Raw genomic sequence first — 23,859 nt, 5'->3', positions numbered from 1 at the left:
GACCTGGGAAAATACAATGCCTGAAACATGGCAAACTTTATATTGCTTCTGCAATTGTAAAAAGGCCAAAGCAGCCATCATATGAACATTTACAGAATCAGTATCTGCTATGTGCAGTGACGGAAATGAAATACAGAAAACTCCAAGACACAGCTGGCATGATCAGCTTAATGCCCTCGTCAGAAGTGCATAACCCTTCAGCTAAGAATAGTAAAAACCTCTTGGATATTCCATGGGTGGAGTGAAGAAAATATCACCTGTTTGACTTGCCCAGAGGAGGAAGAGATAGCTTTAAGGTAAAATGTGTTTGTAGGTTGTATCTGACAATATAAATACTATTGCCTTCTCTACCTAATAACCACCAATTCTTAGATTGATCTTGCACAATTCATAAAGAATTATGAGAATCAAAGAATAAGGCTGGTTATACACTGAGTGATGGACAGCCAACCCTCACCCAGAGTGTGAGCATTGCACTTTTTGAAACTGGGCACGGACATGGGCACAGTGGACAGAGTTTACAAAAAAGTAAAAAATATCTTACTTTAAAATATTTTGATTGGTTGCAAATGCGAAAAATGCACCCTTGTCTGCTACTTTACAAAGTTCTTCAGAAATTTGCACTACTGGGACGTAAATTCTCAAGAACAAAATCTCAAAAGAGCAAGCCAAGAATGCTCCAAATGCTTCACACAAGTTCACAATCCTCAAGTACAAAATCTCAAAAGAGCAAGCCAAGCATGCTCCAAATGCTTCACAAGTTCACAATCCTTGCCAAAATAAATTGACCATAAAATCATATATTAGAAATGTAAAAACAAAGAGCTATACGTTGGTGCAAAGCAGTGAAAGTTGTACAAGGTGAAGCATTTACTGCATTTGGATTCCTTGACATTTCACGTGTTTGCCAGGTATAAATTTTCCCTGAGTATTGACATGAATATAGCACCTCCAAGCTGAGCTGGTTGCAACAAAATTACAGCCTTAAACCATTAGCATCTTACAAGATTCCCTAGCGTCTGTTAGGGCATACAGCAGCTCTGTGTCCAGGCTGTCCACAAATGAAGCAGTTCTGATTGAATGGCCTGCAAAAATTTAAAGCTCATTCGATTAAAACATCAATACATCTCATCTTAGCCCATCGTGCATGCATTTACTCATTCAGTCTAAAATGTTCAAGATGAGCCACCATTGCATGTAAACAAATACAAAATTAGTTTTCAGGGGCATGAAGAAGAAAAAATCGAACGGAGACGGGGAAAGTGCAAAAGACACTTAAATTTTGGAAGGGCTAACAAAGCAAGGAAAGAAAGGTAAAGGACAAAAGCATTTTATTTTGAAAAACAGTGGTCTATTATGGACAAGGCCACCTGATAATTAGCAGCACAGCACTTGTGCATAAACTAAATAAGCACTACAGTTAGTGATTTAATAAAAATCTGATTCAACCATTCTCATCAATGTCCATTGCAGACAGACAAGTACAGAGAATCAATAATAACATGGGAAAAAGACAGACGATAAGCGAATCACATGCTTTACTTTTTCCCTATACATCCAATTAATTACATTATTAACACACTTGACAGCAACCAGTGATAAAAACTTGGTTCAATCAAATATTGAAGGTTATCTGTATGTTCTAGAAATCCAGTTGCCAAAAAGTTGGTTAATGTACCTCCCATAGTTGTCTCCTTGACTGCCTCCCCAGCCATCAGAACGCTCCTGCCTTCTGCTTGCATTCCAATTATCACCCCAGCTACCTGAGCGGTCATCTTGTCTTCTCCAGCTCGAATCTCTCGAACCTGAGAATCGATCGGATCCCCTTGAAGACGTATCAAATCTTCCCATGCGAGAACCACCTCCTCTTGGGGAAAACCTTCCATATCTATCCCGAGGAGCTTCATCATATTGAAGTCGAGGAAGCTGGAAAAACAAATCAGGGTAAGATTTTAAAGACATGTTAGCAAACCAGAATCATGCATGACCGTGCAATCTGTGTGAGGCAGGAAGATGCAAAACAGCAGAAGGATAGGAGTGGCTGAATAATGAAACACATCAGGGCAATATGCAAGTACAGAAGGAATATATATAACAAATCTAGCAAGCACGAAAAGAGTGAAATCTCATTCATATTAACATCAACTACACCTGTCAAAGTCCTTAAGATTAAAACAAGAATTCTAGAGAGTGAAAACAGCAATGAGAGAGAGAGAGGCAAAGATCCCCAAAAAACATCAGGCAGAAAAATAAGAGAGAAGAGCCAACCTCAAATGCAAACATACTCATGCATGACAGAGTAGCATAAGAACTAGATCAACATTGTGACCAGTTGACCAGTAAAGCAAGCATTTTGAGCTTAAAATCTTTCACATGAAACATTTCATATATCATCTGTGAAGTTTAACAAGATCAGTGCCTGGTTGTAAGCAGTAACCTGTAAGTACCTTTTTGATGGCCTCAATCGAGTCACCAGGTTGCAATTCTACAGCAAGGAGCTCTTTGGCAATATCTTCTGGAAGGTCAAAAACAGCTCCAGATCCCTGCAAAGGATTTGAAAACACTGTGAAATGCAAGACAGAAAAGAGATATCTACTAGAAAGTGGAAGCAGTCCCTATCACAAGACCTCTTGCTCATCCAGCATCAATATTTTCCCCATCTCATCAGCTGCTTTGGGGTAGATAGAAGCCAGAAAACCCATCACATTGCGAATGGACACCAACCCTCCACCCCATCTTTGGTTTCGGGTAACTTGAAGAGTCATCCACCCCTGAAACAAGACCAAGTAAAACGTGAATGCTTTAGAGAGCATGTGAAATCAAGATTTAATTTGAACACGCTCCATATTCATGTTTAAAGAAGATTTTTTAGTCACACTGTTCAAGATTGACTGTTGCACACAACAAAAATCTACTCTTGAGCCTAGGCAAAGACTAGGAGCAGAAAAGATTGTTAAGTATAACTTGCTGTATATCCTAGCCCTAGAGGCTAGAGCTGCAAGACAGCTGACTTGAAATCTCCCCAGTGAAACCTGGCCAGATAAGCTTCACTTTTCTTTTGACATCATTAATTGTGTTAATAGACATGACATATGCATCCATCACCACTAAAACGTGTAATCTTATAATTGAAGAAGAGTGCTAGAAACAGCTCATCTGTGATACACCTTGACATGTAAAATTGATTCACCATGACCCATCAAATAAAGTAAGGTTCTATTGTAGAGTCATTGCAATGCATCAAAAAGTTAGAACAGGGGAATGACTACATTTAGTTTTAAAGGTCAATGCCATTTGAAAGTCAAGCAGGGAAACATTAAGAATGGTTCAATTAATTACTTGGAACACAGAGTACAAGAGAATGAAGCTGGCCTATAGATAGATGGGATAGTTTCAGCAGTCCTCAGTGGGTGCGAATGAACACAAGTAATTGCATTCCTGGATGTTCATAGAATTAGATGTCACAAAATGAGATTTCACACCAAAATAATGGTTGCACTCTTCTCCCAAATGGGCTTGCTATAGTGTAAGTTTTTACACTTTGGCTTATGTATGTCTATTAACACCAAACAAAGATGTGAAGAGAAATTCAAGGATTAAATTACCCTTGGCCTATAATGGACCAGAACTAATATAGCGTTGTAGTGAGTTCATGAGCATTTACACAAACAATAGAGTTGCCCAAGCGAATCAGGTCAAAAGCTAAGCATAGAATTCCAAAGATAAATCATGGTGGCTTGTACTACATGATTACCATGCTGCACTAAAGGTAAAGTTCTCTGTCAAGGAGGTAATGAAGTTCTTTGGATTGCAACATTCTTTGTAGAAGTAAAATAGAGATATGCAAATGTAAAGAAGAAAATGCATAGAAAAGGGTATGAAGAGAAATTTAAGGACTATATTACCACTGGGGCTTTCTCTAATTAAAAAACAGATCTATCACCTAGCATTGTAATCCATGCACAAACTAGCAAGTTGCCTGAGAGAATCAAGTCAAGAGCTAACCATGGAATTCCAAAGATCAATTCTAATGACCTGTAATTACATTTTATTGACATGCTGTCACTAGAAAGTAAAGTAACCTGTAGAGGAAAGGTATTGAGTTTCTCTTGTTTGCAACGGCCTGGTAAAGGCAATGTAGAGATCGATGCAAACATGAAGAATATAGCATGCTGAAAAATATGTGACAATCTCCATGGTTCATTTATGGAGAAGAGTAATGTTTCAATAGTGTGAATTTAAAAATTCCCAAAGAACCATAATGAGATTTGAGACCTTTGCATGTCTCCACATAGGACCACTCCTGCAACCTCCTTATACCCACTACTGCAATTAGGACCAGGAGACAAGGACCAGCCTTGGATTTCAAATAAGGAACATGTACTGAAGTGTTTAAGGTGCATAATATTATCCTTTAATGTCTCATTTATGCAAAATGGTATTGTTTCTATTGTTGCTTTCAGTTTTTACCTAGAACCTCCAGTTCGTGACTATTATGGGCTGGAAAAATCTTGAAGGAGCCATGTCAAAATTTGGATCCCATAGGACCACTGCGGCAACTGGTATTGTTTCTATTGTTGCTTTCAATTTATGCCTAAAACCTCCGGTTCGTGACTATTATGGGCTGGGAAAATCTTGAAGGAGTCATGTCAAAATTTGGATCCTACAGGACCACTGCAGCAACTGCCTTTGGCCACTACTTCTGCCAGCCTGCCGGTATTAGACAAGGTTACCACTACCAGCTGGATGGTGGTTTGTGTGCTGGCATATACATGCTGGTCAAAGGACAAGCAGTTCTGAGGCAGACAGCATGCTTGCATAAAGAGCTCAACTGGCAAGTAGTGTACTTGAGAGTAAGCTTTCATTATTCACAAGCATGAGAGGACTAGAAGGCAAATTAATCAATGAAGTTTGCACTGGTGGGCTAACTAAATAGCACAATAAAATCTGTAAGAAAACAATCCTGATGTTTTTTAATTGAAACCTGAAAAAGTAAAATCAATGGTCCAGAATAAGGACTTGACCTTCACCCTTCTGTGGATTGGGCAATTTGAACTGTGCACAAACTAATTGCAAAAATTTAGGTGATAACCAAACCTGCTCGTAAGTAACGAGTGATCGAGAAGCAGGAGGCTGTGTAAAGCCACTCAGATGAGCAACTGCAGCTGCTAAGGCATCAACACCCTGTTCTCTAAAGAGCATTTCTGCAGTTGAACGAAAAACAGCCTTCAAATCTGGGTGTACTTTGTTTAAGGCTTCACGAGCTTGATCACATGATGCTTTCAACACATCATCTGCATTTGGAGCAGTAATGGGCTCAAACTTGCAGCTAACATCCCGCTCAATATTCTTCACTGTCCTCCTCTGAGTGTCAGAGTGCATCAAAATAGTTATGCCCTGCTTGCCTGCACGGCCTGTCCTCCCTGAGCGATGTACAAATGTCTCTGGATCGTTTGGAATTTCAAAGTGAATTACCTGTACAATGGCAAAGGACACACTCATAATTTTGGATGGAAGCAAACTTATGACTCAAACTCAGACTGCAAAAAACTCACAAGGTCAACATTAGGAATGTCAAGTCCACGTGCTGCAACATCTGTCGCAACTAGAACAGAGAAGTTTCCATTACGAAATGCATTTAATGTTTTCTCTCTTTGAGCCTGGGATATATCACCATGTAAGGCTTCTGTTCCAAGCATCCGATTCATTGACAGAGCAACCTCATCAGCATCTTTTTTGGTCTGTGTAAAAACTATGGTCTTACCACCTTTACCATAAACCTGCACCATCAGAAAACTGTCTTAGATACATGTCAAAAGATTACTACAGCATGTGGCAGTGGCACCTGCATCCTTTCAACTCACCGTTATTAGGTCACTCAGAACTGAGCGCTTGGCTGAGGGTGGGGTTGAAATAGAATAAATTTTAATACCCTCCGCAAGCTTCTCATCAGATTCACCAACCTGCAAGAAATAAACACATTCGGTCATAATTTAGAGTCCTTTCTACGTAAACAGATATGCATTAAAAAATATTTACATGTATTTAAACTTCCCAAAGCATATTGCCAGAAGCTCAAACAGCAAAAGCACAAAAATAACTAGCCACTGTCAATCAACTCCAGGATGGACTACTCAGACTAGGATAAGTGTTTGTGGTGAAAACTCGGTGTGGACTACTCAGACTAGGTTAGATAATTCTTAGCATAAATTCCAGCATGGACTACTCAGAGTAGTCACATGTTCATAGGTGAAATCACCAGTAAAGTAAGAAGCAGAATCCAGAAAGAGGAAACATACATGTACCTCTACCTGTATCTAGAAGAGAGCTGCTCTGACTGCAAGTATAAGACACTCTTATAGATCATAATAACCATCGCTGTCAAACCCAATGCAAAGCTCTAGAGGAGACTGGCATCTTCAGAAATGCAATGAATATTGTGCCACAAAGTCTCTTCTATAGCCAAAAACTTAAATCCATGCAAGGTGCAAATTCAACCATGGAAAGTTAATGTAAACCAAGAGTCAGGTCCATTTCTATAAAAGCCTTCCATCCAGTAACTTAAAATTACGTTCTAATAATTAATCTCACAGTTCTTTATTCTATATGCGTGGAAATAAACGCCACACATCTCTCAAGAAGTGATAATGCTTACCAGATCAATGGTTAGAGGAGATTTCAGATATTTTCGTGAAAGCTTGGAAACCCAGCCTGGCATCGTAGCAGAGAACAGCATGCTCTGCCTCTGTGCCGGAAGCTGTTCAAGGATAGTTTCAACAGCTTCTTCAAACCCCACTGCCAACATTTGATCTGCTTCGTCGAGGATTAAATACTTAACATCACTTAATACCAAAGATCCCTTCTCTAATAAATCAATCACTCGGCCTGGCGTTCCAACAGCAATGTCAACACCTTTCTGTAGCTTTCGCTGCTGTGCAGTGATTGATACTCCCCCATATACACAGAGGGTGGACAGATTAGGTGCTGACTCCATAAACTCCTTCTCAACTTGCACAGCCAGTTCTCTGGTAGGTGCAAGCACCAATGCTCGTGGATACCGCAGGCGTCTGCGAAGCCATCACAACATCACATGCAATCTTTAATTGGGTAGACCATTCATCAAAATGTGTGCAAAATCATTAACAAAGCGAGTGCATCAGAAACTGTGTATGCGTGTTCGCATAGCTTACCGGAATGACATGTTCTCTCCATTCTGTTCCAAGAGCCGCTGAATAATAGGAATACCAAAGGCAAGTGTTTTTCCAGTTCCAGTCCTAGCCCGTCCAATTATGTCAGACCCGGCAAGGGCAGGCTTAAGCACTGCTTCCTAAAAAACAATAAGAAGAATAAATAAGTAGTCCCACCGCCACAACACACACTTAAAACAAACTGGCTGTAGCAAGGCCTATACATACCCAGGTACTCTATAACTAACAGTGTCAGCATTGCAGAGAAAGGAGGAATCTACCTGAATCGGAAACAGGTGAGTTATTCCCCTTCGAGACAGGGCTGATACCAACTCTTCCTTCAGTCCTAATTGTGCTATCTCAAGACCACGGCTAGCTGCACCATTGCCCTCAGAGTCAACTTCAATTGCAAAGCCAGCTCCAACTTGCTCATTAGGAAAAACATTCCTTTCCTGTCTAAAATCCATGAGGTCAGGAAGTGCATAGTCGGTGGTTGCAACTGCTGACCGTTGGGAAAATGACTGATAGCTCCTGTTGTCTACATTCCAGGCTGAAGAAATATCATCAAAATCGGTTGATGGATCTTTTGAAAATAAGCGGGAGTCCATGCGCACACAGAGTGCATTGAAAGACCGAGAAGCTGATGATTGAAAAGCAGATGAAGAGGAGATAGCCAATTGGGAGACATCTCCAACAAACGAAGTCGAAAGCATGCTCACTACATTGCCAGAGACAAGCTTTGACAGTCTTCTGTTACTGGTCTCAAGTGAGAGGGCCTGGAACGCAGGCGATACACCTGCAACACCTGCCATGCTGAAGATTTTGTTTGCACCTACTGCACAAGGTAGCCGCTCTATGTATGTGTCACATGCACAGTAGCTGCAAGCAAGCAGCAAGTTGAGTTAGAGGAAAATGTAAAACTCGTTTTGGAGTGCTATCATCATCAGGCACAATACAAATATTCTGCCTAGGACATTATGCTACTCTAGACAGAGGAACATTATCGTGTGATAATACATGTAAGTCATTGCGCATCACATACATCAAGTAGTTGTTTGAAGTAAAATACTGAGCCACCATTCACGAATATGTAATATCTACAGGTAGGTGAAATCAGTTCCAACTTGAACCCTCCTTCCTCTAGTGAAACTCAACAAATTGAGCATGAAAACGTGTGTAGCTAGAAGGCCGTTCGTGACCACACTTGATTGCGTGCCAGTAATAACAATGAGAAACGCAAAAGAAAAGGAAGGTAGCGTGGCTCGGCATGCTAGAAATTCAATTTGCATGTGGCCTCTCCTTCAGAAACAGTAATGTGCAAACCGGAAGATGAGGTTGAGCGTACACAAAAACCCTATATTAGAGCTTGTGTGACAAGGTCCTGACATGCCTGGAAGGGTGGACAAGCGTCTCCAATGCCGTGTGAAGATACTTCTTCTGGCTCTGCTTCTGCCTTCTTCTTCCTCCTCCTCCTCCTCCTCCTCCTTCTTCTTCTTCTTCTTCTTCTTCGGCTCTGCTAACCCCTCGTCTTCATCTCCTTCATCTAATTCTTCGGGGTGAAATGGGAGAGCCGACCTGCCCTAACCCTGCACCTGCCTCTTCTCTGGAGCTGGAGAGGATATTTTAGCCCCGTGAGAGAGGGGAGAGTGGGGGGCTTGAGAGAGTAAAAGAGGTTGAGGGAGGAGGGGCGAGACGCCTTTTGTATTCATTTGTTGGCTCGCAGCATGCCACGCTCTCCGCTGCCGATAAGGCGCCTTCTTGTGGACGGCCAAAACAGGGCCGACCCAAATCGAAGGCCCCGCCCTGCCCCCCATTTCCCTTGGATACGTAATTTACCTAGGTATCCCTAGCTCGCTCACCTGCCGCTGGCCTCGTTGGGTAGATTTTTCCATTTTCCTTTAATACATCTATATCTATATCTATATTTATATTCTTTCTTATTTTGGTTGGAGGTTCGGTTATCTTCCGGACGTCCATTTTTCTTTCCGAGTCTATCTCCCAAGCAAATTTTGAATTCGAATTCATGCATGCATGGTTGAGGGGGGTTGAGGGGGCTTTAATACCCAACATCCTCTATCTCTCATGATTAGAATATAGATTAGATATAGATCTCTTTCTCATTTTTTATTGGAGCAAGCTGCAAGTTGTGGGAGCTTGGGGCACGCAAGTGGAAACTTGGAGCAAGGAGCACACAAGTGGAAGCTTGGGGGTGTCGCTGTGTCTCCCTCTCTCTCACTGAGGTGCAGCTCTCTCTCTCTCTCTCTCTCTCTCTCTCTCTCTCTCTCTCTCTCTCTCTCTCTCTCTCTCTCTCTCTATATATATATATATATATATATATATATATATATATATATATTGTGTGGGGTTAGCAAGTCATGGCTCATGACATGGAGAATAGTGGAGTGGTGAATCACCATGTGGACATGGTGGTGGGGCAAGAGGTTGGAGGATTGGGATAGGTTGAGTGAGAGGTCAAAGGGCTTTGAGAATATGCTCATGACCTAGGAGGTTGGAACATATGAGTTGCAAGTGGCAAGTGAGATGGGGGTAAGAAATAGTTCCTACAAGTAATAGATTTTACTCTGAGTCATGTCATCGAGCAACTCTAAGCAATATAGGTAGGAAGGAGTATTGTGCCAAGATAAAGCCTTACTATTGGTGGTATAGATCCCTCACATTTTTCAAAAGGAGTGAGGCACATTTGGAGGAGTGTGGTGAGAAGTCTAAGGTAATGTGATGAAGGCAGGGTTGTGAGAGTTTGGTGAGCTAAAGAAGCAAACTGACTAGATCTTTAAGGATTTAATGACATGTTATCTATAAGACTACTTGTGATCATCATGATAAAATGGGGGATGAGATCATGTTTTTAATGCATGTCCTAGGATGATCATGGGAAACAAGGTTTAAATACATTTAATACTCAAGGTCATCATTGATGAGGGTTAAAACCTCATGGATAGGAAGAGGTATATGAAGGGGGGCTAAGGCTTTTGTTTAAGGCCTTAATATTAATGCTATTAAGTAACTGATTATTGCTTTTTTATTGTTATTTTTCCATGAAGGATGTGGAGTTGACAATTTTTAGGGCAAGGGGATGCCATTTTGGACCAAAGCAGTGTCTTATTACTTTTTATGAGACCTAGATAGGCTGATCATAACACTCTTTGTTGGCACAATCTTGGGAGTTGATTGTAAAGGAGCAAGGTGAGGTCCTACTCGTGGAGTTTGTAGAGTTCATGGAGGTGCTCATGAAAAAGGCAATTATGATCAACAAGGCATTGAGCATATGTGAAATTTCAGGAAAGTTGCACTTGTTGTCTTGTCAATATTGAAGCAATGGGTTGAATCCTCTTGTTCTTTTATAGATCCATAATAGTAGAGGACCATAGTCACTATTGGATTTCAATACCATTTTTTCTCTCATCTGGTTATGCTCTATAAGCATCTCGAGCTCTATTATCCCTACAGAATTAGAGATAGGTTTCTATGTCAAATTGGGTCTATGTTAGGGCTCGAATTGCATTATCCACCTTAGTACTTGTATGCATGTAAGTGTTAATAATTAGCATATGTAAAGTGACTTAGAAATATCATATGACTTCACTTGAAGGGTGGTGTCTATCCTAGGTATTATCAATTGTATCTTTTTAAATCTTTTAGTCGTGAAAATGAGAAGATCTTTAGGACATCCCCCATACTAGGTTGCATATATCTGGTTCTTTTATTCTGTCTTTGTCTCTTGAAAACTAGTGATATATGTGATAAGTTATTTATTTAGGAATGATCATAATGAGAGTAATCTAATTGATATTTTTAAGGAGAGCAGTGCTTTTGAAAGATTATAACATGTGTTTTACATATGCTTCTACTTTAGATGCATACATCCATAGGATATGACTTAGGATATGTTATATGTATCAACACTCCTCCTCAGGCTCAGAATGAGCTTGCACACATAAGTCTCCAAGTGCACTCCTGAAGTACTCAAACTTATCTTTACCTAATGCTTTGGTAAAGATATCAGCAACTTGGTCATTTGTTTTCACATGGACCAAGTCAATCTCTCCATCAATGACTTTTTCTCTAGTGAAGCGATAGTGCACTTCTATGTGTTTTGTACTTGCATGGTAGACTAGATTCTTTGCCAACATAATGCTGCTAACATTGTCACAATACATAATGACTCCACCATCAATCTCTATCCCCATGTCATATAAGATCAATCTCAGCCATGTCTGCTCACATGTTGCCAATGCAATACCTCTATACTTTGCTTCAGTGCTTGATAGAGCAACTGTAGGTTGCTTCTTACTACTCCAACTTACCATGGCTGAACCAAATGAGAGTGAATAGCCACTAGTAGATCTTCTATCCATAGAGCTACATGCCCAGTCTGCATTTGAGCATCCAAACAATGTAGGCTTGATTCCTTTTTCATAAAACAAGCCATAGCCAAGTGTCTTCTTCACATACCTAAGAACTCTTCTCACTACATCCAAATGTGATTTGCATGGCTTCTACATATACTGACTTATCAATCCAACAACATAACTCAAGTCTGGTCTTATAATGGTCAAGTAGATAAGACTACCAACCATATTTATGAACATAGTGATATCCTCAACGTAATATCCATCATCCATCAACTTAACATTTTGATCCAGTGGTGTATCAACCAATTTGCATCCTGTCATACCATATTTTTCCAGCATCTCCAATGCATATTGCCTTTGTATCAGCCATATACCATGAGGTGTCAATAACCTCAATATCCAAGAATAATCTCAACGAACCAAGTCCTTCATATCAAACTCTTTATGTAATCCATGCTTGACTTCAGCAATATCCCTCTCAAATGTACCTGTAATAATGAGGTCATCAACATAGATGACAACAACAACCATACCATCTTCTGTATGCCTCACATAAAGTGAATAATCAGCTTTGCTCTACTGAAATCCCATACTGCATAAGAATTTGTTAATTCTATCACACCATGCTCTTGGTGCTTGCTTCAGTCCATATAAATCCTTCTTCAACTTGCATACATAATGTAAGTATTTTGGATCTACATAGCCCTCTGTCTGATCCATGTATAATTCCTCTTCTAAGTTGCCATTTAAAAATGCATTTTTCACATCCGTTTGATAAAGCTTCCAACCATAGATAGAAGCTAAGGCAATCACCAATCTCACTTCGTCATTTTAGCTACTAGACTGAATGTTTCTTCATTTGTGCATATCCTTTTGCAACCAACCTTGCTTTATACCTCTCAAGGGAACCACATTTGACCTTATAAACCCATTTACATCCAATGGATTCCTTGCCATGAGGCAATTTCACCAAATCCCAAGTTTTGTTTTTTCTTAGTGCATCCATCTCTTCATCCATTGCTTGTCTCCACTCTTTGATCTCTATTGCTTCTTCAAAGCAAGTAGGCTCCACATGTTGTACATAAGAAACCATGCATGCATAATGCATCTTCATGAACCCATTATAAGTCAATCTATCAACTGGATACCTTACCCTTTCTGACCTTCTCAATTGAGGTGCACTACCATGTGCCTCAACTGATCTAGCGTGTGGTGGAACATACTTTCTTGCACTTCTAGTGCCAGGTGTTTTAACATGCGGAATGCCATACTCATCATCTATAGATTCATCTTCTGAACTTTCAGTCGCCATAGGTCTCTTTCCTTTTGCAACTTTTGCACTCCTTTGTGCACTGTAACTACCATTGCTTTCCACATTCTCTTGAGGTCCTGAAGCATCTTCTGCATGCTGATTTTCAGCCTTGTTGTTTGCTAAAATTTTCCTTCCATAGCCATCATCATCACTTCTTTCATAGGAATCAACATCCACTGCAATTTTGAGCTTGTACCATGATTCATATTCACTGAATTTGACATCCCTACTTATGTATACTTCCTTACTCACTAGATCATAGCATTTGTATCCCTTCTTCTCATCAGGATATCCAAGGGAAATGCATTTTACAGCCTTTGGTTCCATCTTCTTTCTCAAATCATCCAGAACATGAACATAACAAACACATCCAAAGGCTCTAAAGTATGTAGTAGTGGGTGTCCCGCCATACATTTTCTCATATGGTGACATATTATGAGTCAAGGCTGTAGGTGTTCTATTCATAATGTGAACTGTAGTATGCACTGCTTCAGCCCAATATGACAATGGCATGTTCATTTGATTCATCATTGCCCTTGCAACCTCTGCAATAATCCAATTCTTCCTTTTAACCACACCATTTTGCTGAGGTTTGTGCCTGCATGTCAATTGCCTTTTGATACCATGATCCCTCAAGAAGTCACAAAACTCATATGACATGTACTCTCCACCATTATCTGACCTCAAACATTTTATGTAGCATCCAAACTGCTTTTTAGTCATAGATTTAAATTCCAAAAACTTTTCAAATGCTTCACTTTTATGCTACATAAAGTATACCAAAGTCATTTTGCTGAAATCATCAATGAAGGTGATATAGAATCTACATTTTTTGCTCATGGAAACATTTTGACATGGACCCCAAACATTTGAGTGTACCATTTCCAAAGGATATTTGCTTATTCTCCCTCTTTGGAAATGGCAATCTGAACTACTTGCCAAATTGACAAGCCTCACGTACATGATCAAAATTCACATATCCAAAATGCAGTAGACCACGAACTATCTGTCTTGGTTGCATTTGCTTCAATCTTTGCAAATTGACGTGACCAATCCTTCTATGCCATAATTCCACATCCTTATTTTGCCCATGTCCTTTCTCAACATACATAGAATTTTGAATCACTGGAGTACCTACATCCAAAGCATATAATTTCCCTTTCTTTCTACCATGAGCAATCACCATGCCAGGTCTTCCATTATGGAACTCCTCAATGAAACATCCAAACTTATTGAATCTCACCTGCAATCCTTGATCTGTCATTTGACCCAATTGATGCTAAGTTCTTAGTTATTGTGCGCACATAAAGTACATTGTGAAGGACTAGACCGTCCTCTACCTCTAGGGAAAGATCTTCCCATGCCTCTATGCATGAAGTCACCACGACCAAATGTCAAGATTGTGGGAGAGAAGGAAGGAGTCTCGCTTGAAGCTTTCTTGCTTGCACAATGGGGGAAGACACACAAGGGTGGAGGCTGAAAACAGTTTTTCTCTTCTTAGTTGTGTAAGCCAAAAAAACTCAAGTACATAGAAATAGAAGAACCCTATATATGGGTCTCAAACCAAACTCAACTAACTAAGGTGGCATACTAACTGAGCCACGAACTAGAGTAGATAAGGATAGCTATCATGTAGCTATTATTCATGGGCGGTGTACCAACCGCGTCTGCAACTGACAAGTCGGTGACATAAATACACAACGGTCACCCTGGCGTATCACGAGTGGAGCTCGATATCTCAACACTCCCCCTCGAGCTCAATCCCAATTCCTGCACACCAAGCAGGTCTCTGAACTTGCGCAGCTTCTCTGCGCCCAATGCCTTCGTGAATATGTCAGCTACCTAATCCTTTGTGCTGATATAAACTAGATCAATAAGACCTAGTAAAACCCTCTCTCGCACATAGTGATAATGCACCTCAATGTGCTTTGTTTTAGCATGATAGACTGGGTTATTTGCCAAGTGTATACTACTCATGTTGTCACAATAAATGACAACTGGTCCATCTGTAGACTGATGCATATCATAAAGTAGCTTATGCAACCAAGCTACCTCACATGCAGCCATTGCTGCACCCCTGTACTCAGCCTCTGTGCTCGACAAGGCAACTGTAGGCTGTTTCTTGCTGCTCCAAGTGACTACAGTACTCCCAAAAGAGAACACATATCCACTGGTAGATCGTCTATCAGAAATACTACCAGCCCAATCAGCATCAGTGTATCTATGCAACTGTATCTGAACCCCAGTCTCATAAAATAGTCCATACTGCAATGTGGACTTCACATACCTGAGTATGTGTCTAGCTGCATCCAAATGTGGTTTCCTTGGAGCCTGCATAAACTGACTTACCAATCCAACAGCATAGCTCAAATCTGGCCTGGTAATAGTCATATAAATCAAACTTCCTACTATGCGTCTGTACATAGTAGGGTCTTCTAGAAGCTCACTTGCATCTGTGCTCAGCTTCACATTTTGCTCCAAAGGAACTGAAATAGGCTTACAGCCTGTCATCCCATATTTGGACAGCATGTCCAATCCATACTGCCTCTGCAAGAGCTGTATCCCACTTGGTGATCTAATCACCTCAATGCCCAAGAAATAATACAGCTCTTTCAAATCCTTCATCTCAAACTTCTGCTTCAATAGCATTTTCACATGAAGGATATCTTCATCACTGTCACCTGTCATAATCAAATCATCAACATAAATGACAAGTAGCATAATACCTTTCTCTGTTTTTCTCACATAAAGTGAGAAATCTACCTTGGAAATCTGAAAGCCAATAGTGACAAGATACTGTCCTATCTTGTCAGACCATGCTCTAGGTGCTTACTTCAAGCCATACAAGGCTTTCTTCAACCTGCAAACAAACTCAGGATGAACAGCATGCACATAACCTGGTGGCCGCTCCATATAGACCTCTTCTTGCAAATCACCATGCAAGAAGGCATTCTTTACATCCATCTGATGTAAAGACCATCCCTTTGATGCAGCCATAGCAATGACTGCTCTTACAGTTGCCATCCTTGCAACTGGACTGAATGTTTCTTCATAGTCAATGCCATATGTTTGTGCATACCCCTTGACTACTAATCTTGCCTTGTATCTGTTCACAGAACCATCTGCATTGTGCTTCACCTTATAAATCCACTTACAGCCAATTGCATTCTTACCTTTAGGCAAAGGTACTAACTCCCATGTAGCATTTGCTTCCAAGGCATCCATTTCTTCATTCATGGCTTTCTCCCATTTTTCTTTTCCCATGGCTTGCTCAAAAGATGTGGGTTCTGGTTCCTGTATCACTTTGACCATATATGCATAGTGAATGGTTGTAAATCCATCATATTTCAGCCTATCCACAGGATACCTAGCTCTCGTAGACCTGCGCAAAGTAGGTTCACTCCCAGGTGCTCTCAAAACATCCCTGGTCTTCCTTACTCCAGGTGTAACAATAGAAGGAATACCCAACTCATCATCAATGCTCTGTTCTGAGCCACTGGATTCACCATCTACATAAGAGTGACCTGCATTCACATCAAACATGGACTGATCAACCTTCTCTTTTCCTTTTCGTGATACCTGCATACCACTATCTGCATTACTTTGAGAAGATTCTCCTGATCTCAATTTGCCTGTCCATGGTGAAGAATGTGAACCACTACTAGAGGACGCTCCAGGTCCACTAATATTTTGTGACTGCTGCTGTGAATTTTGTGCAGCATTACCATTTTGTGCATCTACATCATCAATCACATTTACTGGTTTATACCAGCTACTCATCTCATCAAAAACAACATCTCTGCTCACTGTAAACTTACGAGTAGAAGGGTTATAGCATCTATACCCTTTTTGCTGCAGAGAGTAACCAATAAAGATGCACTTCTTAGCTTTTGGATCCAACTTGGATCTCAACTCATCTGGCACATGTACATAGGCAATGCAACCAAAATTTTTCAAATGAGAAATATCTGGTTTCCTACCAGTATACCTCTCCTCTGGAGTCATTCCATGTATTGCTGCAGTGGTAGTCCTGTTCATTATGTAGACTGTTGTAGCAACTGCTTCAGCCCAATAAAAATCTGGCAAGTCTTTTTCATTGAGCATGGCACGAGATACCTCTCCAATATGCCTGTTTTTCCTTTCTGCAATTCCATTTTGTTGTGGGGTATAACTGCATGAATATTGCTGCTTTATGCCATGCTCCTGCAAGAACTTTGCAAACTCATTTGAGAGGTACTCTCCCCCTCCATCTGACCTTAGGCATTTTATTTGCAGACCTGTTTCTTTTTCAGCCATAGCTTTAAGGGTTTTGAAATGCCCAAAAACTTCACTTTTCTTTTTCATAAAATACACCCAAACTTTTCTGCTATAGTCATCAATAAAAGTGACAAAATAATGACAGCCTCCAAGGGATGCAGCTTTAGTAGTCCACACATCAGAGTGGATTAATTCCAATGGCTTCTCACTCTCTTGAACATGTCTAGGAAATGGTTTCCTTGCCTGTTTTCCAAACTGACAAGCTTCACATACCTTATGCATTTCTGCAACCTTGAATTTTGGCAATCCTGCAACAATATTTTGGGCCTGCATTGATTTAAGTCGCTGTACATTAACATGACCAATGCGTTTATACCATATATCAATATCTGCAACTACACCAGTCCCATGTGCAAACATTGCTGCACTCAATTCAGACATGTCTGCATCCAACGTAAACATTCTGCCCTTCTTCTTTCCTTTTGCTATCAAGCGACCTTTATTTTTCATATCCTTAACAAAGCATCCATGAGGATTAAATCTGACCTGCAAGCCCTGCTCAACCATTTGACCGACAGAAACTAGATTCTTGGTGATATTCGGGACATGAAATACATCGGACAGGTATTTCTTTTTCCCATCCTGCATAGACAAGGGAATTTTTCCAATCTGCACAATAGGATGTGCAGTATCATCACCAGTCTCCACAAATCCTCGTTTTTCCATTTTCCTTGCATCCTCCATCCATTCTGCATGACCTGTCATGTGGTTTGATGCACCTGAGTCAACATACCATACATCATTGCTTTCTTCTGCACTTGTCACAGAATTGTTCATGTGCTGCACCATGAACAAATGCTCATTTCTGTCATCACCCTGTCTGCTAGAAGATGCATAATTCCCTTGTTGCAGTTTTCCATTCATGATGTCATTCTGCTTTTTATAGCAGTCTTTAGCCATATGACCCATTTTACCACAGTAGTAGCATTCAACATTACTGTTTGCATTTTGACCTCTTTGCCATCCACCACGACCTCTTTGGCTCCCCCTGCCTCTAGAGTTACCACGTCCTCCTCCATAGGACTGGTTTTCTTGAGTTTGCTACATATTCTGATTTCTGCCACGGCCTCCAAATCGGCCTCCTCTACCTCTGCCTCTACTTCTTCCAGCATTTGAGTAGAAGACAGCTTCTTTTGAAGTTCCTCCTGAAGAAGATGCACCACCATTTCTTTGCTCCTCAGAAATTAGAAGAGCAATTAGCTCCTCAAAATCAGGAAATCTTTCACGAACTGAAATGGATGTCCGAAACTGTGCATAATCCTTTCCTAGACCATTCAAGGTCACAGAAACTAAATCATCATCTTCCACTGGCGACCCGATGGAAGCAAGTGCATCTGCAATCTTCTTCACTTTCATGTGGTAGTCATTAATGCTCATATTTTCTCTTTGCACATTATGCAACTCTTGCTTGAGCTGCATTTTCCTGGCTTGCGTATTTGTGCTATACATTTTTGACAAAGTATCCCATGCCTCCTTTGGCGTACTTGCATCCTGAATATGCACAATCATAGAGTCTGAAATGCTGATAGACAGCCAGTACATAACTTTCCTGGCTCTCTCATGCCATGTTTTAAATGCCTGCATTTGCTGTTGATTGGGAACATCAGGAAGAACTGGTTCTTCTTCATTTCCTGCAACAAATTCCCAATATCCTTTTCCCATAAGGAAATTCGTCATTCTAAACTTCCATGCTTGGAAGTTGTTCTTGTCAAGCTTTTCAGTGACAATCTATGAAAGAGAATCAGATGCCATTACAGAACACTGCAAAAAATTCTGTCACTGCAAAAAACACAGCTTCACCCTCACAAGGGAAAATCTGCAAAACTGGCGAAAGTGGTATTTGACCACACAGTCACTTCCTAGTGACGATTTTGCATCAACAAGCAACAGGGATGATTCTGCAACTCCCAATGTCTCTGCGCACAAGCATACGATGCAATTTCTACAGTAACTTTTCACCGACCTGTAGAACAATGGCTGCACATCATAAAACTGGGCCTTTTTCTGAGTGCGTGCAGAGAAATGGCCTCCAAAACAGGCCCCGAAATGGCCTCAAATCAAAAAAACAAGGTCGCCAAGGGCTAAAGCCCTCTCCCCGCAGCATATACTGCCCTCTTGCTTCACCGCGAAGGGCGTCTCAACCTGAGACAATACACTCCTGCACTTTCCGGCTGTGCTACCTGCAGAGATCTACTCCCAAAACAGAAAATGAAAGCAACACTGCTCCTCTTACCAGAACACCGCGAGCTTGGCTTGCTTTCTTGAGCTCCTTACCACGAACAAGGCTCTGATACCATGTCAAGATTGTGGGAGAGAAGGAAGGAGTCTCGCTTGAAGCTTTCTTGCTTGCACAATGGGGGAAGACACACAAGGGTGGAGGCTGAAAACAGTTTTTCTCTTCTTAGTTGTGTAAGCCAAAAGAACTCAAGTACAAAGAAATAGAAGAACCCTATATATGGGTCTCAAACCAAACTCAACTAACTAAGGTGGCATACTAACTGAGCCACGAACTAGAGTAGATAAGGATAGCTATCATGTAGCTATTATTCATGGGCGGTGTACCAACCACGTCTGCAACTGACAAGTCGGTGACATAAATACACAACGGTCACCCTGGCGTATCACGAGTGGAGCTCGATATCTCAACACCAAAGTTACCTCTTCCACAAGCAAAACCATAATTACTATGACCAAGTGAAGAGCCTCTAGCTCTAGATGAGCTGCCACGACCTCTTTGGTGATAGAAAACACTGTCTCCACCTATATTTTTGCCACTACTAGATGCATTTAATCCCAACTTGATTTCTTCTATAAGTAGCAATCCAATAAGCTCCTCAAAGTCAGGCATAGATCCTTCTCTAACTGAAATAGAGGTATCTAAAGATTTGAAAGTTGGTCCAAGTCCATTTAGTGTCACTAACACTAAATCATCATCATCAACATGTGCATTATTGGATGCATGGTCTTCTGCAATTTGCTTGATTTCTACCACATAGTCACACTGATACTGCGATTGCCTCTCCATGCACCATGTAATTTCTACTTGACTTGTATCTAAATTATAGGAAAAGTGGTCAATTGTGATCAAAATACGGGTCTAAAATTGACCACTTTTCCTACAAATTTTATGCAATTTTTTGTGCCAAGCTAAAAGTACTTATCAAGTGAAGCTAGATAAAATTTTCTAGAAATTTTTGAGCAAAAATAGGCCTCTAAATAGCCTCCTGTAAGTTGCATAAAAATCACCCTTTTTCAGTTTTCAAACCAACTAGTTCTTTTTCTCTACAATATGAACTGATTGACTGTGAACCAATTTGGGCAATAACCAGTTCATGTCTTCCTTTTAGTGTGAAAGCAGCTCCACAAAAATTACCAGTTTCTTCGAGTTCCAATGTGAACACAAAACAAGTGTAAGCCTTAGTGTTTAAGGCTTAATAAGCCTTATCCAAACAAAATCAGCATGAGCTGCTAGTGGCTATTCATGGCATCGATTTCCTACACCACCCCACGGCATGTCCTCGTGGTATTTGTCTTCACAAATGCAGATCTTGCTGGTTTAATATTCATGTGCAACAAGTGTATGAAGGAAGATTGCTTCAAGCATAGGGTTTTTGGACTTCCAGATTCTAAGAAAGGTGTTGTCAAGCAGGCGAAGAAAGGGAACAAATTGTTCCTGTTTGACATTGACAACAGGATTTTGCACGGGGTGTACAGGGCAAGCTCAACTGGTGGTATGAATCTAGTTCCTAATGCATTCAAGGAGTTTTCTAGGAAGTTTCAAAAACTGATGAAGCTCTTCCATCGACTTGATTCTCGTAACCCATCAAAGCCCAAGCTTGGGAAAGAAATAACTCGTCGACCACCTGTCAAAAGTATTGGTCCCAAAACTTTTGCCAATGGCAAAGCACCGTGCAAGGTTGTAGCTCTACCAAGTGCAGGCCCACTAGCAAGGATATTCCCACCAGCACGAATGGTCCCTGTGCCTGTCCGTCAACCAAATTACAACAAGGACTATGCGTTGCCATACCCTAGGGAACTGCTTCTTCCATCTTTGGACTATCGTCTAGTTGTGTTCAGTCATGTGGATCTTTTAGAACATGATGCCTATCAACGGAAGATTCTATAGTCCCAGGCAATTGCAAGGAGCAGCTCAGAGTTTGGAACCTCTAGACTACTCAATGAGGGTAGGGCTCACAGTTGAATTGGCAAGAACAAGATATTTGGAGGATCCTTACACAGATTGTAGCTCTGATACCAACTGAAAGTAGATGATAGATTCAATGGAGATGCGCAACAAAATGTGATTTAGATATGGATATGGAGGCTCAAGCTTTCTTCATACTCTTCTTTTTCATTATTCTTCTTCCATTCTCTCAGAGTCTCATACAAGTGGTATCCTCAAAAGTGATAGATACACCCAACTTAAGGACACTTTACATATGCTTCTACTTTAAATACATACATCCATAGGATATGACTTAGGATATGTCATATTTATCAACAAAGCTTGGAACATGAAGAATTTTTTAAATTGAACGCAACTCTGACAGTCAAGTGATAACAACGACGTGCCAACACCACTAGTTGGTACCGAACAAATATCACTAATAGTGATGATATCCTTTGATGAACAAAGATTCTGCTACAAATCTCCTCAAGGGGTCATATGACTTGAATCATTAATGTCAGTGAGCCAAGTTCTTTGTGAAGATGAGATAATCAATGAAGAAGGCTTCTCCATCTCATGGATGTGAAGGAACACAAACTCATGTATAACTATTGATGAAGAGGTAGAGGAAAGCGCAAATCATTTACCTCCATCCTCACTCCCGAACAATTGTGAGGGTAGTTCTTTCAACACTTCTTCTCAAGATGGGTGCCTTTCCACATTTTGGGCATTTAAGCTTCTCTCAATCTATGTCACAACTTGAGGAAGACATTGAATGTGTAGCCTAGTTCTTCTTTTTGTTCTTGTCCTTCTCATTACTTCCTCTCGAACCTACAATAAAAGCCTTGATCCATTATCATCGATCTCTTCAAGTTTCTCTTTGTGATCCGAAATAAGAAAAGCTAGCTCTTCCAATTGGAGAGTTTCCCAAACGCTATAGGTAAGCAAGCTAGTGTAAAAGACATCATACTTGTGAGATGGCAACTAAGTAAGGAGAAGAATAGCCATGGCCTCTGATGAAATTTTCATAACAAGGGTTGCAAGCTCATCCTACGCATCCTCCATCTTGTTGATGTGATCATGCATAGAAGAGGAATCATTGACAACTAAGAGCATCCAAAGTTTCCTCTCTATGGTGATACGGTGTGCAAAGGTCTTCCTATGATAGATAGAAGAGAGCTTCATCCACGCCTCTGCTATGGTTCAAAGTCTATACACATGCACAAAGGACAAAATCCTACAGACTCATAAAGAGAAAATGTCACACTCTAGAATTGAGCCAATTCCAAAGGGTTGCTTAGTCCATCAGAGAATCAATGAGATGATCCTCCATTAGGGCCAAAAATGCTTCAAAAAAGGCACTTGTAAGAAAATGATTAAGTTGTCAATTAGGTGAGATTTTGGAAGAATGAAACCGTTAAATTTGGTTACTCATATATGATTAATGAGAGAATATTTAATTCATTGAAAGGGTCGACCATTAATTTCCCCTCATCTTTCATTTATGTCAGGGTCACCTTTTCAGTCGTTTTTGTCTTGAAACTTGGGAGGATTTGTATTTTCGAGATATGTCCACCAAAATCACGTTCATCCACTCCCGCTTCTTCTTTTTACACACCAACCACTCTTTCACCATTCTCTTCTTTGTGCTCACTTTCTTATCACTATGAGATTCATTTATCGTTGATTTACTAAAATATTTAGCAATACCTTTGCAAGTAATATAAATCGAGCACATGCAAGTACAAACTTACCATCCAACTAGATCCAATTTATTCATCTTAGAGAAATATACATTGTTGAGTACTAACAAATGAGATGGAGGCTAATAGATTGCAAACTAAAGGAAAGAAACATATAGATTTGTGGGTGGATGGAAATATTTATCCCAAGGATCCTTCCATAGGTAAAACTCCTAAATTTTTTAATATTCGTGACTACATGAGATATGTTGAGGAAGGTTATAATGGGATTCTTGGCTATTGTGTAAGGTTATGCTCTGCATCTTACACATACATGGCTCAAATGAACTAATGAAAAAAGCATTATTAATTGCATAGATAAGCATTTTTGAGTTTACAAATAAGATTGATGTTATAGAAAATTCTAATAATTCATTACAAAACAAGCCAGTACACTTAAAATAAACTCCAATATGATCTAGAGAGAGGAAGAGACCATTTAAAAATATAACTAGCTTGTGTGTGATAGTAAAGAAAAAAAGATTGAATCTTGCAAAGAAATATGTCTCTAACATATTGAGCATTAATATTCGAGAGAGTGAGGAGAGAATCAGTCTTTTAAAAGAGACCATGAATAAGAATGATATTTTCAGGATTCTTAAGTCACCTCGCAACATGGATTTGAGAGGCCCAACTCTCAAAGAATTGGTAAAGGATTTAAAGGACACATTAAAACCAAACGAAATTGTAGAGACATGTGATATTGTGGGTATTAGTCCAAAAGGTTATTATGTTATCTCTAGATTATGGTTTTAAAATC

At 40.2% G+C, this 23,859-nt stretch overlaps 1 protein-coding gene across 3 annotated transcripts; it reads right to left on the bottom strand.

Moving 5' to 3' along the window:
• Nucleotides 1–784: 784 nt before the first annotated feature.
• On the bottom strand, nucleotides 785–8,857 carry EMB1138 (DEAD box RNA helicase (RH3)). 3 transcript variants are annotated; one of them, XM_087686952.1, is made up of 11 exons: nucleotides 8,574–8,857; nucleotides 7,469–8,066; nucleotides 7,191–7,327; nucleotides 6,656–7,067; nucleotides 5,865–5,963; nucleotides 5,556–5,780; nucleotides 5,098–5,475; nucleotides 2,628–2,771; nucleotides 2,448–2,543; nucleotides 1,679–1,926; nucleotides 785–1,085 (listed from the first exon to the last, which is right to left on the bottom strand). In XM_087686952.1, the coding sequence occupies exons 2-11, from the start codon at nucleotides 7,997–7,999 to the stop codon at nucleotides 1,013–1,015; spliced, it is 2,343 nt and encodes a 780-aa protein (XP_087543078.1). In that variant the 5' UTR covers nucleotides 8,000–8,066; nucleotides 8,574–8,857; the 3' UTR covers nucleotides 785–1,012. The 3 variants fall into 3 exon arrangements, with proteins under 3 accessions (XP_087543078.1, XP_087543077.1, XP_087543076.1); XM_087686951.1 differs by having other exon boundaries at nucleotides 8,578–8,857; XM_087686950.1 differs by lacking the exon at nucleotides 8,574–8,857 and adding an exon at nucleotides 8,230–8,483.
• Between the last annotated feature and the right edge of the window lie 15,002 nt (nucleotides 8,858–23,859).

Source organism: Lygodium microphyllum, chromosome 10 (assembly GCF_053477565.2).
Source record: "Lygodium microphyllum isolate KBCC chromosome 10, Lygodium_microphyllum_v1.1.10, whole genome shotgun sequence".
Classification (NCBI taxonomy): domain Eukaryota; kingdom Viridiplantae; phylum Streptophyta; class Polypodiopsida; order Schizaeales; family Lygodiaceae; genus Lygodium; species Lygodium microphyllum.
The sequence above is the reverse complement of the archived record's forward strand: the minus strand, read 5'-3'. Positions and strand labels throughout refer to the sequence as shown.

Excerpts from the sequence above, each read along its gene's own strand:
- EMB1138 (XM_087686950.1), bottom strand. The coding sequence starts at position 8,267 with ATGGTGGCTCAGTATTTTACTTCAAACAACTACTTGAT. Across the intron at positions 8,067-8,229 it reads ACTTCAAACAACTACTTGAT|CTACTGTGCATGTGACACAT; the intron begins GTATGTGATGCG and ends GCTTGCTTGCAG. Across the intron at positions 7,068-7,190 it reads GGAGAGAACATGTCATTCCG|ACGCCTGCGGTATCCACGAG; the intron begins GTAAGCTATGCG and ends ATGGCTTCGCAG.